This window comes from Trachurus japonicus, chromosome 17, assembly GCF_045865225.1.
Source record: "Trachurus japonicus isolate A0001 chromosome 17, Traja_1.0".
Taxonomy (NCBI): Eukaryota; Metazoa; Chordata; class Actinopteri; order Carangiformes; family Carangidae; genus Trachurus; species Trachurus japonicus.
The window spans coordinates 32,528,859-32,546,003 of record NC_140923.1 but is presented as its reverse complement, the minus strand read 5'-3'; the positions used below and the strand labels follow the sequence as shown (position 1 = coordinate 32,546,003).

General features: G+C 42.8%; 1 protein-coding gene across 4 annotated transcripts; it reads left to right on the top strand.

The window, feature by feature from the left end:
- The first annotated feature begins 386 nt into the window (after window positions 1-386).
- LOC146971122 (SUN domain-containing ossification factor) lies at window positions 387-16,699 on the top strand. Of its 4 annotated transcripts, none has more exons than XM_085805193.1 (24): window positions 387-642; window positions 3,889-3,997; window positions 4,778-4,900; window positions 5,249-5,466; window positions 5,644-5,742; window positions 5,851-5,992; window positions 6,085-6,202; window positions 6,294-6,418; window positions 6,514-6,581; window positions 6,682-6,789; window positions 7,056-7,161; window positions 8,353-8,373; window positions 8,835-8,890; window positions 9,787-9,869; window positions 10,061-10,126; window positions 10,206-10,271; window positions 10,384-10,474; window positions 11,730-13,082; window positions 13,190-13,277; window positions 14,379-14,483; window positions 14,776-14,933; window positions 15,618-15,709; window positions 15,845-15,900; window positions 15,992-16,699. In XM_085805193.1, the coding sequence occupies exons 1-24, from the start codon at window positions 578-580 to the stop codon at window positions 16,451-16,453; spliced, it is 3,978 nt and encodes a 1,325-aa protein (XP_085661319.1). In that variant the 5' UTR covers window positions 387-577; the 3' UTR covers window positions 16,454-16,699. The 4 variants fall into 4 exon arrangements, with proteins under 4 accessions (XP_085661319.1, XP_085661318.1, XP_085661321.1 ...); XM_085805192.1 differs by having other exon boundaries at window positions 3,889-4,009; window positions 4,784-4,900; XM_085805195.1 differs by lacking the exon at window positions 8,353-8,373.
- Window positions 16,700-17,145: the final 446 nt, after the last annotated feature.

The following is a 17,145-nucleotide window of genomic DNA, read 5'->3' as shown; positions in this document are numbered from 1 at the left end:
GACAACATGGCATAGCATATACATCACACTGGTCCCTAACAAATTAGTGTGATGAACGGTTTGACTTGCACAACTAGCCTACGGTACGTTTACCATTTACAAACAGTCAACCTCCTAGTGTGAATGTAAGATATCCGCGATGCGTTGGTGTTGTTCAGACAGGGCATTTAATAAAGTATGTGGTTACAAAATGTATCAAAAGAAAGTTAAATATGTGAGAATATGAAGGACTTTGCTGTCTTGCCCGGTTTTAAGCGCCTCACCACGACAAACTCCACCCACTCGGGTCACGCCGGTGTGTGAAACGAGCGCTTCCCAAACACACCGGGTTTGAACTGCGCAACGGCCTCTCTGCCTCTCCATTGGACGACAGACACGTAGGGACATGACAGTCGGTAGCAGCAGGTTGAGTGGATGACAGCGGCTAGCATCACACTCCAGCAGCGAAGCGGCTGAACACCAGAGTGACCGAGTTGACAGCAGATGAAATAATATCCGTCACCGTTGACTGAAAGGACACGACGCTATTTCTGAGTCCGGCGACGACGATGTCTGTCCCGGCGGCAGGAGAAGAGGGATGAAGATGACACCACTGTTATGGCGAGTTGTGTCAGTGTGGCTATGTGTAGCTGTAGTCTGTCGGTAAGTTGGCTAAATGTTGTCCCGTTTGAAGCGGAGTGCTTTCATTTCACAAGTTAAAACGCCGTGAGAAGTGTGTGACTGATGTTACTGTGCGTTAGGGCGCGTTAACTCGGCTAACTAACGTTAGCTATCGTTCACATCGCTGTGATGTGGCACCTGGCTGACTCCTGACTTGTTGTCAGTGTTGGGAGTTAGCACAAGTTGTTGACCACTAGGTTCAACCCTGCTAGGTAAACAAGTTGCCAACTAAGATACTAAATACGGTTATATGTCATTTAAATTAGAAGCTGAATCTGTAGTTTAACCTTAAATGTGACCGCCTGTGTGTGGATCTGTTTTGAGAAGAGGCTTACAACTGTGAAATGAGGTTATAACGCCTGACTGTAAACAACAGCAAGGTTTCCACTGGGTCAGCTGTAGTTACAGCGGTGACCGTTTGATTCCCACGGACCCCCCACGCACCGTGGACAGCGCTGACGTTAGCTGAGGTTACACAGCTTTGGTTCATCAGCTCTTGACAGGATTACGGGCCTTTCACGTCAGCTGCTTCTTGAAAGCTGGAGGTTGTAAGGTCTGTGTCAATCTGAGAGACACGGGAAGGCAGCAGAGAGAGAGAGATTATGCGGGATGATGATTATGGGCTCAAGCCATGATGGTGGAGGATAGTCACAGCACATAATACTCACCACTGGGTAATGTGTTCATCTTCATACAGAGTGGAAGGGGAGGGTGACATGATGTAATGTGGTATTAAGATCTTTGTTAGTGATGTTGACCTGGCCTACTTTCATCAGCTGTCATTTTTGCAGGGAAGCTTTGAGTGATAGTATCTTTGTGCTTTAATGTCAACACTCAGCATTTGAGTTGATTATAAAGTCTTAATGAGGTGTTGAAAGTTTGCCAGCTAGCATGACATGATGTTAACAGACTTTGATTCAGGTGTCAGACATGCCACAGGCTCAGGTGTGTGTTACTAATAACATAAACAGCGGTTGGTTAACATTTGGGTGTAACAGCTCCTCGGCCCTGTGTGGTGAATGCTGACTAACTGGAACTGTCTACTGGGACTCTGTCTGGAGGGACTTTGTTGTTTTCATCCATGCTTTTCTTTCCCTAGATGAAACCTCACAAACTGAATGTCATTAAAGGTCCAGTGTGTAAAATGAGGGGAAAACAGTGACATCTAGCATTCCGACTCTATTATTTATTAGGCTATCTATTAAATAATTCTATTGTTTATGAACATGCTCTCTGGTTGGCTGGATTTTCCATTCTATACAAACATGGCGGTGCAAGATGGCAACACCCTCTAAGCAAGACCCTTGCTATAAGAAGAATTATAAGTCTATGAGAACCAAACAGATTTTATTTTAGCGATTCGATTATACACTTAAACAAATACATATTCATTGGTAGTATATTCAGATTTTGCCAATAAACCTTGACAAATATTACACACTGGACCTTTAAATACATTCTTTTGTCATATATTTATTTTTTGCTGGATTAGCAAATAACAGCCACTCCTGGCCCATCCATTCTAAACATGGACTTCTTTTCAATTAATTGTTGATATTGTGATATAGAATCAAACCTTTAATCTGGGATGGTACACTTTATCTACCACGGCCACCTCTATGAACAGAACACTAATGATGTGCCTAAACATAAAGGCCTGGGAATGAAAGGGTAACTCGTTATGTGACAGTAATTTTGCCAGTACAAGCATTTCCCTAACAAGTTACAATATGCTGATGCCTCAATATTAACATGTTACTAGAGGATGTATCATGATACAGTATGTCACGATGCTAGGGATTTCTTCAGTGTATGAAGTCATAATTACCGGTCAAATGGGTGGAGTCATGTATCATGATGTACTGATCTTATTAGCAAATGAAAATGTGGAGTAATCAATGATGCATCGTTTGTTACATTCATGTGAGTCACCTGTCAGACAGGTGTGTCCAAGGACAGTGTTTATGAGTTGACACATGTGATCTTTGCTCTCACTGGAGGCGTGTATAATGGACAGTCCACTCCTACGTATCCCATCTGCTCTGTCAGTTTGCTGTCAGTTTAAAGTTTATTTTATTTTATCAGATGCTTCATTGAAAAATGAGTGGAGAGAGCACATAAGGTTCTCCAACACACAGAACACCCATTCCATTACAAACTCATCTTGTATCTATGGTCAACTCTATCATTTCCTACCACTTTGAATACAAAGTCAGCTGCTTTAACTCGTTGTGTGTAGCCAGTTAGTTAATTATTTAGCAAACGGTGCCTTAAGACCACTCTAGCTCCTTTGGGATTTACATTATGGCAGCCGCCGACATTCAATTAGAAAACAAATGCTCTGTTGTTCACTAAACAACAGTAACTAGTCTGGCCCCTCAAGTCAGACCAACAAAGCCGTCGAGCCAGCCAAGTAAAGAACTTGACCTGGAATCCTGAATCAGATCCAGATAATAGCCTGGATTGTTGACAAGTTGCAGTCACTGTTGGAGTGCGGCCTTTGATACTGGAGCAGGGAGACCTTGTCCCCCACTGGAACATGACATTGATGTGGTTATTTAAAGTCTCGTTACTGCTAATTGTTGTTGTTTCCCTGCCATGAGTACAGATAGTCACTGTGACCCAGACCTCCTTTCCTGGCTCAGTGTCACACAACACAACTGTAGCGTTTGGAACAAAAGAGTAGGGTTTCAGAAGCTCAACACTTCCTACAAAGAGAAAACTGAAAAAAATAGAAGTAAACATTACTTGTTCGGTATTTTAACCACAGTTTGTTTTTTTTACTACACTGGTGACAGATACAACAGGTTTCAGATGACAAAGTTGTGAAAGAGTGACAAAAAATCAACATACTGTATTCAAATAGTAATCACGGGTTTCGTTTTAGTTGATTTTGTTTATGCACTACAGTCACGTTGAGTAATATGCAACGTGTCTGAGGTGTGTGTATGCATGCAGATAAGATAAATGGTCTGTGCTGGGGCACATGCCACCTGGACTTTTTCACTGCGTCACGCTGTGACACTGTAACGCAACGTCCTCTGTCTCTGACTCACTCCAATGAAATAAAATGTTCAGGGTGCTCGGCTCAAGAGCCAAGCAGCTATAATCTTAGTTTTCTGTTTGGATGCCAGAACATTTTCCTAAATGTGTTATCAAGTGACCCATATTCAGACAAATTGACTCAATGTTATTATGATGCTGACTGATCCTCCCTTTGCTTCGTAGGTACCCTAGTTGCTATGTTGTTGGCACGGAGTGGAACCAGGAGACCCAGGGGCCCGAAACCTCACAGGACGTCAGTTCGGAGGAAGAGACGGAGGGAAAGTCTCCTCAGGTAGCAGCAGTTGTGTACTGCTATGCTGTAACCTGCCTCATTCCCCTGGGGTTTCACTAGCTGCTGAATGTGAACACTCATGGGACCATACACAACATCATGTATCTGCAGGGCAGAGACATGAGCAGCTCAGTGAACACAATGGAGGTGAACGGTACAGGTCCCCTGTCCCTCATCAAACTCATCAAATACACAATCCAACAACTCCAAAACGCTCTCATGGACAAGCTGTGACCTGCACATTCACCACGCTATGAAATTGTTGTTTTCAAGGCAAATGCATAGCCGAAACTACACACATACAGCTGCTGGGTGGAGTGATTTCAAAAGCGCAAGTAGTTCCGAGTAGTTGCTTCATGTATCTTAATGTTAATAATTATACATGATTATATCATAGTGTGGTGAATGTGCAGGTCACAACTTCTCCATGAGAGCGTTTTGCCGCTGTTGGATTGTGTATTTGATGAGGAACAGGGGACCTGTACCATTCACCTCCATTGTGTTCGCTGAGCAGCTCACGTCTCTGCCCCGCAGATCTCAAAACAACATGCACTGATAAGTAAAGGTAATGAACCTACTCCAATGACTATAGGGATTATGACAATAGGCGAATTCGCCAAAATGTTGAACTATCCATTTGAAGTTTATTTAACACACAGGAAACCAACAGCCTAACCACACTTATCAGATTCACAACATTTGCAAATTTGTCACGCAATTTGGGTGTTTGTGCTACATACATATATGTGTGTGTGTGTGTGTGTGTGTGATATTCTTCAGGTTGAGGAGAGCTGGGGTTTACCTGCCCAGCCCTTGTCTGAAAATGAGCTGTTGCTAGAGGATAATCAACCAAAGGAGGAGCAGACAGCACAGGATGTGGATAATAAAGAACAACATCCTGAGGTACAGTTCTTCCTCTGATACAAATTAAAACCGCTGGTTTGGGACATTCAAATCCCAGTGTAATACTGCAAATGGGTTCTGTGCAGGGGCACTCGCTTAATGAACGTATTAATTCAAGCACACAACCTTTTTTTTTTTTTTAGCATTCGGTTGCTTCTTGAGCAGTGCATGAGTTTCAGACCTGGAGAAGAAATCAGATATTTCATTTCATCCAGTTGTTTTTTTATTGATCGTTCCTGGAACATTTCAAGCTTTAAGTGTTTGGTTGGTCAGTGCAGCTCGGGCTAATGGGCTAACTGCTTCAACGTTTCCCTCGACAGCTCAACTCTCTTTCTGTTTTTCCATTAGGCCTTTGAAGTGGAGTCCACTGCAGAGGCAGACAAGGAAATTTTACAGTCTGAACCCAAACCTGAGCCGAGCTCAGAAAATCAGCATCATGAAACCTCTGTCATTCATGAACAGGATTCAGCTGCCCTGCTCCCATCCCCTGACCCAGACTCTGGTGTTGCTGCTGAGCTTAAAGACAATCCCAGCATCCTCAATCTACAAGACAGCATCCCAGATAGGTAAACTCAAAATGTTTTTTTTTTCTTACCTTTTTCTTTCTCTCTCTTTTGTAATATTCAGTCTATTAGACATTTGTTTACAAAAAAAAGGAACACGTTTTTTTTTCTAAATGATTGCTTGATGTGTCCTTACAACTGAAAATATTATTAAAGGGTTACATTGTTTTTTCATTTTAGTGTTTCAGATGAAGCATCTGATGTAGCTGTACCCGAGATCCCTGAATCTGACCTCCCTCCTGACTGTGAAGATGAAACAAACCCATATGACAATGATAGGTAGGTATTGCTATTACTGTAGCCTGGAAAAAAAACACGTCAACATTTCTTTTGCATTGCTGTCAAGGCGGCCTGGAACAAGACAACAATGCGTTTGTGTTTCCACAGCAGTCCTCCTATAGTTCTGGAGAACACGTCCAATGTTCACACTGCAGGTACCAAAACCCACACGGACCCTTCTCTGGGTTCTCCAACCAGCCCCAGCCCACAGCACCTGGAGGCCAACAAATCACACGTGTTGGAAGAGCAGGTGAGGAACTCAGTGGAGCCACAGTGTGAACTATTTTTCCTCTCCCGCCAGAGGAAGTGACCCAACTTTCATTTTCTCATTATCCTTGACAGGACCGGAGTTCCCCAGGTACCGCAGACACAGATTCCAGCGTGAGCAGCAAAGACCCCGAGGACATCCCCACTTTTGATGAGTGGAAGCGGAAGATGATGGAGGTGGAGAAAGAGAAGAGTAAGATCCTGCTCAAACCAAACAGCTGTTTCATATCAATCAGGGATGTAAAAACCTTATTTTAATGCTTTGCCATGTTTTTCCTTCACAGCTCAGTCGACTCACACCTCTAACAACGGGGGGTGTCACACAGTGAAGAAGGTCCAGAAGAACTTCAATAACTACGCCTCAGTGGAATGTGGAGCCAAGATCCTCGGCTCTAACCCAGAGGCTAAGGTAACATTTATCTTTATTTATTTAGAATGTTTTTATGTCTATATATAATTTGTTGTTTTGTTGCATGCTGAAAAATACTGATTTGTTTCATACAGAGCACTTCATCCATATTGAAGGAGAACATGGACCTGTACATGCTAAACCCCTGCAGCAATAAAATCTGGTACGTCGTATTGTCGTATTACCCACAAACTTTAAACACTTTCTTTTAATCTACATCTGAGGTCCATTTTTCCATTCTGTGTTTTGCTTCTGTCTCTCAGGTTCATCATTGAGCTCTGTGAGCCCATCCAGGTGAAGCAGCTGGACATCGCTAATTTTGAACTCTTTTCCTCGACCCCCAAAGACTTTCTGGTCTCAATTAGCGATAGGTATGTTGTGCAGCTACTAAATGTAATGCAGTATGGAAACATTTCTGTTATGCGATGTCTGTTAATCTGGATATCAAGCAGAGCTCTAACAGTTGGCAGCTTGTTAATGCTAACTGTATAAATATTAATGCAAAGTAAATGTGGGAGCATGTCTAAGTGCTCAAAGCCACCAAAGGACCTTGTGTGACATAATGTCTAATGACACCAAACTGTAACCATGGCATCAAGGCCACTGAACTGACTGTTGTATAAACTTTCTCCTCCAGATACCCAACAAATAAATGGTTAAAGTTGGGAACCTTCCACGCCAGAGATGAACGCACAGTCCAGAGCTTCCCTTTAGATGAGCATCTTTATGCTAAATATGTGAAGGTGAGCTTCATTTTTTTCCCCCCTAGCCTCATTACGTCTTTGCCTTTCTTAAAGGTAGTGTTGGAGATCCTGGAAAACGGTTCTAGCAGGCCACATTTTGAAAATACACAAGTCAAAAGTCTAAGTCCCTTTCCGCCTCCAGAGCACAGGGACACGCAGGGCTTGTTGAACGCTGGGTTCACCATCAAGGTGAAGCCGTGAGGGTGTCGATGTAATTCCACTGTGAGCGACGCGGCTTTCCGCGCTACTGACGTGTGTCACTATGCAGCATCGCTTATTTTCCTCCAGCTTTTTCTCATGGCTCATTCAGGTGAAAGAAAACACCTAAGATCATAATAAACCACCCAGCATAAAGCTTACATTGGGTTACTGTTGTTGTCTTTTCAACGGTCGTAACTCGTTAAAGACTCTGATCATGCACGCGATTAGTGCACGAAGAGCAGTACGCACAGAGGAGGGAGGGAGAGAGACGGCAATTTGATTGACACATCACGATCCAATTGACTTCATGGAAAATCCTGTAAAAAAAGAAACATCCAATCATCGCATTCACGATGATTGGATGGTTTTTCTTACAGGATTGTCCGTCCCACAGGTGACTGACTTGTTTCATTTTTGTGAAAAAGCATTTAATAAATTGGTTGCAATCGGAGTGTGAAGAGGATTTCAAACTATTTTGTAAAAGAAAAATGCTCCAGAATAGGATCTCCAGCCCTACCTTTAATTCTATGGAAATGCAGAGTGAAGGATTTGTTGTCCTCTTTTAATGCAGTTGAATATTTCACGTACTGTTAGGAGGGCTGTTCCTTCACACTGTCTCTCTGATTCTAAATGAAAGGAAGTGTTGGCTCCTATAGTGCCACAAGGCCATTCTCTGTCTCATAAAATGACTATTATGAGAATGTGTTGACTGTCTTTACTTCTGTACAGTATGTAATGTGTTTGTGTAAAGTCAGTTATGTTGGTTAACTTAAGTGTATTTTAGCGTTGTTAATATTTTTACAGCAGCAGATGTAAAAGATTTCTCGACTAGTTTGGAAAGTTTTTGATTTTCTAGACTAAAATGACCAGATGTCAAGACACAATGGTCTCATTTTGCATAAAAGCAACACTCACTATTTGTTCCTCTTGTGAATGCATGTATAAATTTCCTTAATTCCTTCTCTCCTTTTTCTGTTTCTCTTGCTTCAGATGTTCACCAAGTACATAAAGGTTAGCCTCCATTTCTTGTAGTGGTCTATGGTGGAGTGAATTTAATAACTAAAATGGAGGGGAACATATTTTGTTTCACTTTTGTTATAGTGGTGTGGTCAGCTTTAAACAGAACTGGATCTAACCTGCTACGCTAGCTGCTAACCCATCATAACGTCAAGAAACATTCCTTTACGACATTTCATGTTGCACATACATTAATGAACATTTGATAACGCACAAATCAGTACCCAGTAACCTGGATTTAATTCAGATAGATTCTGTCAAATGATCAATCTCATTCAGATGTTTCCTCACCGAATAACTCACTGTCAATCAGCCCATTGATCAATCCTTTTAACTCACTGTCATAATATTACAAGAAAAAAAATCACGGCTTTGCTGTTTGATCATAACACAACTACTGCAAGGGTTAATTTATGTTTGGTATAATACAACACATATTTCATGCATTTTTGTAGGTCGAGCTGCTCTCTCACTTTGGCTCTGAACACTTCTGTCCACTCAGTCTCATAAGGTACGTAAATATAAAACTATAATTAAAACTATATTCTGTATCTATTCGTTGTTTGTTTCATGTTGTGTTAAATTGTGTTTTTCTTAACTTATGTTTCTTTTATGCACACGTATAAGAAAAATTTCCACTGCTTTTTGCAGGGGACAATAAAGGTTTTCTGATTGTGATTCTGATTATAATTTTTATGTTAGGTTTTACTTTGAAAAGCTGGTAAAAAGGAAGTGAGATTTTTTTTAAATCTTAGATTAACCAATAATGGTTATTCAAAATGGTGCTAGTCCATGCACATGTGGTTTTATCGCGTGTGTATGTGAGGTGTATGTCTTTGCTGTATATTAAACGTTTCTCTGTTACTGAATCAACTTTAATTAAACCATTCGGCCTGAAGCGTGTGTTTTCCAGATGATGGCTTGTTACATACTGTATGAGCTCTAGTGGTGTCAAGTGATATTATATAATGTTTGGCATGTGGTCAAGGTGTTTGAGCTCACATTTACCAGACCATTAAGCCTTTACTGGGAACAAGTGGAGCTGATTCATACGTTAGCCGCCGCCGCTGCTGCTGCTGTCAGTCCACTTCTGCGAAATGTTAATATAAATCTGGCGGAGGCTTGCACACAAGCATATTGTGTACGTGGTGCGGTTTTAGGAGCACCATCAAAGGAAATCTAAAAACAAGTTAGTTGCCTGTGTTCAAAAATGCCTCATGCTGAGATGAGGGAACATTTATTAGATGACTTTCCTTTGTTGTATGTTTTCAGTACGGTGCTCGATCCCTCAGAAGCTATTTGAAGATTTGCGCGTTGACTTCTTTCAAGTTGCTGCAAAAACAGATGAGAGTTTCCTCCTGTCTGAGTTTGGTTATAGAATGATTCTTGATGTCATTTTTGTGTCAGGGTCTTTGGCACGAGTATGGTGGAAGAGTACGAGGAGATAGCTGATCCCTCAGAAAGGCCTGACGATCAGGATGATGACGTGGGTAAGAACTGGAAAATTCATTCACTGTAGTTGATACAGTTGGAAAGACGCATTACAACACGCAAGATACACGTTATTCGTATGCATCATTTTTCATGATCTGTTTACGGAAATGAAGCTGCTTTCAAACTCGTATTAATTAGTGTCCTGTTGCTGTGGGACTGATTTAATTATGGACGCTGCTTCCTTCAGATTATCCCCCTGGATATGCAGCTGGTGAAGTCAAGTTATCCAAGAATCTGATTGGATCAGCCAAGGGTAAGTCTGGCTAAAAGGGATTTCTACTGCGTTCAGATGACGTGTATTACTGCATTCATGTGTTGCTTTTTCTCCTTAGATGTAATTTTGAACATGGTCAATAACATCGCTGTTAATGTTCTGGGTGGAAGCTCGGACATGCAAGGTATGACCAGCACAGTAAGCCGGATGCTTCGGCTCTCGTCCGTTTCCCATCTGTGATTAGTAATAATTTGTGCATTAAACTTAATGTTTTATTCATTATTTACATTGCCTAGGCAACATTTCATCTCATGAAGTGAACGTGACTGAGCCATCAGTGGAGCTTGAAACCACCACCCAAACCACCACTAAAGATCTTACATCAGGGTGAGTGCCTGCTGCCAATATCACTCATATTGCGACAAACGGCAACAAAGGTCAGTTAACCTGTGATATCCTCAGGGAGTGTGATAACAGTAAATAACCTGTGTGAGCCACAGGTCTGCTAGGTTTGGCCTGGGTTCTCCACATGGTAAGGAAATGCACCAACAAATAAAAACCTACAGTAGATTGTCAGACTTTCAAGCAGACGGCATCAGAAACAAACCATATTTCAAATAACAAATGACATAGCGACTGTGCACAGTATGTTATTCATGCAGCATTTCATTGAGAAACTGATGCGTTTCTCATTTCGAACAAGAGTTATCTGTAGAAACTGCTGTTCCGGTGACTGATCAGACAATGCGAAAGACATTACAGAAGGTCAACCTCTATTGGTGGCTTTCAAGAAGAAAATCCTTACTTACAGCAAGATCAAAGTAAATGCTGTCAGCACAGTCTTTGGTCAGATGAAACCAAAATGAATTTGTTTGAGTTGTCAGATGTTGTATGGCGAAAACTGGCGACAAGAACCCTCCAGCGATGTGCGGCTGAAAAAAGTAATCTGTGAAGAGTCACAGTCAGAACATCTCTCTCACAAATTTGTGCAAAACTGGTGTCATCTGTGACATGATGGGTTTAGTCCGTCTTCAAAAATAAAGGTGGACATACAAAATATTCAAGGAAAGAAGAACGCAGGCTCGCTAATGAAGGATGCGCTACAAACTCTTGTTGAAGCTAGTTCTCTGACCTTTGAGCCGATCTCTGTTTTTTTTAATTAACTGGCTTCATTCTTAGTTATATTGACCAGGTGGTTGTGATGCAGACAGTGTGTGAAATGGTTTGCAATTGTTTTGTAAAGTGTAATTAGACTTCCTTCTGTTTTTCCTTTAAAATCACACCCTGTAGATCTACAAATGAACATGTTTGAAGGATGGATTTTTCTTTTTTCTTTTTTTGCAATATATTTTATTGACTTCACAAAAACAAACAACGAAGCATACAGCACAGACACAGCCAAACTGCAAAACAAAAATACACTAATTCACATACATGAATTGCACATCATACAACATACAAAAATGTACATGGGGACTATACTGAGAAAATGTTCTTGTTTTCAATTAAAAACTGAGTCAAAGACAGTGAGGTTGCTCTGCAGATACTGTATAATATAAGATAATGTTTTTTTGTGTGTTTTGTATTGTTGTCTATGTTTTCTGTATTCAACATGCACTATATTGTATATCTTCCATTCTAGTCCAGACTCTGAGGAGGTAGAGATCTCACCAGACCCTGACATCCCTACAACTGCAGACCCCTCTGCAGAGACCCCTGTGTCAGAGACACTTGATGCTGATACAAGTAAACAAGAGCTCCCCCCAGTGGAGGACCAAGTTGTCATTCCTCTAGAGAAAGACGAGGAAGAACCCATCAGCTCTACTATCCGCCTTTTGGATAAGGAGGAGGAGTCAGAGGACGAAAAAGACAAGCGGGAACATGAAAATCTAAATGACTGTTCGCTCCTTCCTTCATTTTCTTCTTCCTGCTCTTGCGCAGCTTCCCTCCAGGAATATCTCCATCAGCAGTGTTCAGCCCTGCTCTCCAAAAAGAGGAAATGCCAAACAACAGACAGTGGGCAAACAATTCCTCCCATCCAAACACCCACTTGGCACCTACCCCCGCCCCCCTCCGCCTGCCCCGAACCTCAGCTGCACCCCAGCGAGATACATCAGCTCCGTGAAAAAGAACAAGCTTCTGAGCAGGAGCCAGAGAGCGGAGCCAGCCCATCAGAAGCACCACAGCCTCCAGGGAGCACGATAGAAAGGCATAAAGAGTCTGTGTCCCAACCTCCTGTGCTGGAGCCCAGTCAAACCTCGAGCCTCCCCAAACCCAGTGCCACCGATTCATCTGCCGCCAAACCCACTCCTATTGTGGAGACGCCGCCGCCGCCGTCTTCTGAGGAAACGGTGAAAGAGCTTAGGCCAGAAAAGAGCCAGGATGTACCGGCTGTGGAGAAGCATACTGAGCCTGCAGTGTCTCTCAGCAGCTCCGTCGGTGTGAAACCCAGTGACACACCGGATGATGTCTCTGTGGAATCAACTGAGGATAAACCCAATTTTGACGTTTCTCAATTAGAAATAAGCACCCCCGTCCAAATCCCAGATAAAACCGATCAGTCTCAGGTTCTCCTTCCCACCACCTCCCCTCATGTAGACCATCACCCTGACCCGCCGACTGTACCTGAAAGCAACACGGCCTCCACAGAGCTGCCCCACCCTGCTCCTGACACCCTCACAGAGCTTGAGCCCACTGGTGGCCCCCCGGTCATCACGGAGACTAAATCTGAGGATCTCCTTGAAGACATAACTACACCGTCAGCGGGCAACGGTCATCTGCCTCGTCCCCCTTCTCCAACGTCTCCGCCCTCACCTGGCTCACCGTCCCTCTCAGACATCTATGCAGAGACGCCCAACGGCACCGAGCAGAATGGCAACCTGGTGCACGGCTCCAGCCAGAAGGAGTCCGTGTTCATGAGACTCAACAACCGCATCAAGGCCCTGGAGATGAACATGTCGCTGAGCGGGCGCTACCTGGAGCAGCTCAGTCAGAGGTGAGGGATGGAGACACAGGAGGAGAGCAGCGTTCTTCATGTGTGGACTGAGTTTAGGGTGAAATTGATTGATTTTTATTGATGATTATTATCATTTTTGATTTAAGGTATCGGAAGCAGATGGAGGAGATGCAGAAGGCTTTCAACAAAACCATCATTAAACTCCAGAACACGTCCAGGATAGCAGAGGAGCAGGTGAGCAAAACAAACGTTAAAGGGATCGTTCAACATTTTCGCCCATTGCCATAATCCCTATAGTCTTAGGAGTAGGTTCATTACCATTAATTATCGGTGCAAGCTATTTTTAGAAAGGCGGAGGAGAGCCACGAGCTGCTCAGAGCTACGCTACGGAGGCTCATGGGATTTCTTGGTTTCCCTCATCAAACTCATCAAATACACAATCCAACAACTCCAAAACGCTCTGGTGGACAAGCTGTGAGCTGCACATTCACCACACTATGAGATAATAACAGAACGTTACCAGACAGAGTTGTTTTAGAGGTAAATTCATGCAAAACCGCTGATACACGTTCCTGTCGAGAGCAGTTTTTCAGCAAGCAGTCTCTGCATTTGCCTCGAATGGGCCAATTTGCCAAAATGTTGAACTATCCCTTTAAGACCAGACAGTTTCCATGGACAAAATGCAGTTGAGAGTTGATTGTTGCCTCGGGTTGCCATTTTATATTTTTCCAAAAGCTTTCTGCTTTCCGCTTCAAACTGCACTAATCAAAAAAAAAATTGGTATTGGCAGAATGTCAAATGGCTGAGAAGTGTGAAAACACATCTCATTGTGACAATTGTCACTAGATTCAGCAGAGCATTTTATCTTCTTTTAGCCAGTTGTTTCTGGTTTGTAGCCCACACCTCTGCTGGTTTAGTTCATTCTCACTGTTCTTTTTATCAGCCTGTTTCCAGCAGCAACACACAGCTGTTTTTAGCACAGTGTGCTAACACCAACACCAAAACCAATTGGCAGACAGACAAAATTGGAGAATTGCTGAAGAACGTTGTGGTGAATTTAGCATCTAAAAAGCCAGGAGCTTGTGGAGACAAACACAGCAGGTCAATATTACTGTAGACTTTCAGCAAGAGTGAAGACTGACGACTGCAGATGAATGATTATTGACTGTATATCATATTGAATATTCGGTTTTACAGCAAAACACTATCACAAATGTATCTTAAAGATTGTTCTTTAAAATTCTTAATGATATCTCTCCATACTAGTTCAGTAATGCAAAATCTGAATCAGTGTGTGTGGTTGTTTGTTTAATACGCTGTCCTTTTCTCCCACAGGACCTGCGTCAGACTGAGTCCATTCAGCTGCTCCAGGGTCAGCTGGAGAATGTGACTCAGCTGGTTCTCAACCTGTCTGTCAGAGTCAGCCAGCTGCAGAGCGAGGTAGATACAGCACCTCAGGCTCAAAGCCTTCATCTGTAATCACACGTTTTTCAGCTGAGGATTGAATGGAGTGAATTCAGTCAATTATTCTGGTACCACGTCATTAGGACGCACCAGTGCTTTGCATGGCGCATTAGTCTGAGAAACGTCTCATCTAACCTCTGATTCAACTCCTGAACTACACATGTGAATATGTGCTTTGCATTTTCATATAGTATGTGTGTCTCTTAATTTGTTATATCAGATGTTGCCACTGTTTAGCTGTTGGTATAATTGCCGATGTTTCTCCCAGGTGTCAGACAGGCAGAACTACCTGCTGCTGTCTCTGGCGCTGTGCGTGTGCCTCGGCCTGATGCTTTGTGCCAACCGCTGCCGCATCTCCGCTATCCCTCCAGCCACAGAACCAGAGTCACCCATGCCCAAGAGCTACACCTACTGCTGCCCCGAAAGGTAGGTCAACAAATGTTTCTGCAGGAAAGGAAGACGGAAACAACTACAAAGAGAGAGATGGGGAGGGGGTGGAAAGTATTCAGACCACCTTCAGTTTTTCACCATTTGTCATGTTGCAACTTTCTGTTAAAATCAAAAAAAAAAAAAAAAAGAATCAGAATTTTAGAAATGTTTGCAAATTGATTAAAATTGAGCGGAGGCTCATGGGAAATGTAGTGTGAAAACATTTTGCTTTCCGAAACTCCTCGTAGTCGCTTTAATTTGCAAAAATTTCAAAAATTCTGGATTTGTGCTGTCATTATGGGGTGGTCAAGTGTACATTGATGAGAAAAAAAAAAATAATTTGATTGATTTTAACATAAAGCTACAACATAACAAATGGTGAGAAATTGAAGGGGGTCTGAATACTTTCAGTTCCCACTGTATATGGGTGAGGGTTGAGCAGCGACGACGGCAGATGTGAAGAAGTAGATTGGCACCTCTAAATGGGCTATTACAGCAAGTGGTGAGAAGTGACAGTGCCTTGAATGGCTTCCACTCATTAAACCAGTTTATTGATAGGATAATTCATCAAGGATGTCGCAGCCGGAATCCTAAGTGATCCCACGGCTGCGGCTGTTGTCTTAATAAAAGGTGCTATACGCAGCCACATCCCCTCAACCATTATTACTGTCTCCTTAACAGGCAGTTCTCTTCCTGCGATGAGACGGGCTTGAAGCGGAGTGCGTCCTACCCACTGATCCACTCTGAGTCATTCCAGTTAGCCACCACTGAAGGTAGAGTTGTGCTACTTTAAGTGTTATCACTGTAATAATACTAATTGATTTCCTATATATTGGGTAACAGCCAACCAGTCCAGATGTAATTACTGCTTCTCTTGGTATGAAATCATCTCATTTTTTGGCTCACAGGCCCAGAAGTGCTGCACCCAGAGGAGATGCACAGTCTTTGTCCAGCGAATAGAAGGGTGTGTTGTACTACAGACTATTGATGTTAAAAATAGATTTAAAATACCGGCTGTAAATGATTAACAGTTCATGTTTCCTTTCTACCCACAGAGGAGACGTCGTAAGATCAAACCCATGGAGAAAGTGGAGACTCTGAAACCCTCTCTTCATGCCGCTCCAGGACTGAGTAATGGAGCTGTTATATGTAACGGCGTGCCTATCACCACAAACCCCAAGCCCCTGACAAAAAGGTTACTTCAACCCACCTTCAGAGACTCGCCGTCAGAGGGCAGCTCCGAGGGGTCGTCGCATTCGGACGACCCCTCCTTCTGTGGCATCACCACAGCCTGCTCGCGAATCTGTGACGGCCTCCCTCCGCCTAAGACCCGGGCGGAGAAACGGACATTGAGACGCCAGCGTCCCAAGCCCAGCTGTGCGGTGGTGGACTTACTTCAAGCCCCAAAGAGGGACAAGAGTGAACCGTTACCCATCTCTACTATAGAGGACATCATGAGCAGGAAAACAGAGAAAAGCTCGTTCAGGGTAAACGTCGCTCTGTCAGGTCCAGTCTGACACAAGAAAAGAGACTCCACTTGGTCTTCCCTCTCACTCACTGCAAAACTCTTTGCAAAAGGGGATGGATGTTAATTTTTGCAGCCACAGGCAGCTTTCAGCTCCAAAATAAGACTTCACTCTCACTGTTTCAGTTTTCTGTTCATGTTCTCTGTTTTGTTCTTGTCATACCTTTTTTTATTTGTTATACTTGAAGTCAAAGAAATGTCTTCCCAGCTTACAATTAAAGCTTTTCTCATTTGTTTGACCTAAAAATTTAACAAGAGATGTCTCGCTCTTCTATCTTTCCTTCTCTTCAAAGTAAATCTTCTACCAGAGAGTCGCATCAGACTTTCAAGGACCAACAGAGGACTGTTATTTCTTTCAGTTTCACCTTCAGAGTAAAAGCACAGAAACTATTTTCAAATGACGGTTGATGGCACAGCAAAGTGGACGTACTTAGAAGACAAGACATACTGTATCAAAGTATCAGCAAGTATCTTTAAGTGGACAGATAGAGCCATGTAACAGGCATACATATGGGCATAATGCCTCTATAGTTATTGATTCAGTGAAGCAGGAAGAAAAGAGAAGAGCTTTTACTCATAAGATGAACAGACTTGAGGGAAAATGTGAGTTTATTATACAATACCTACAGTATAGAATATACTTACATGCAGAGGCCATGCACTCAACCTTGAAAGAAATAGTAC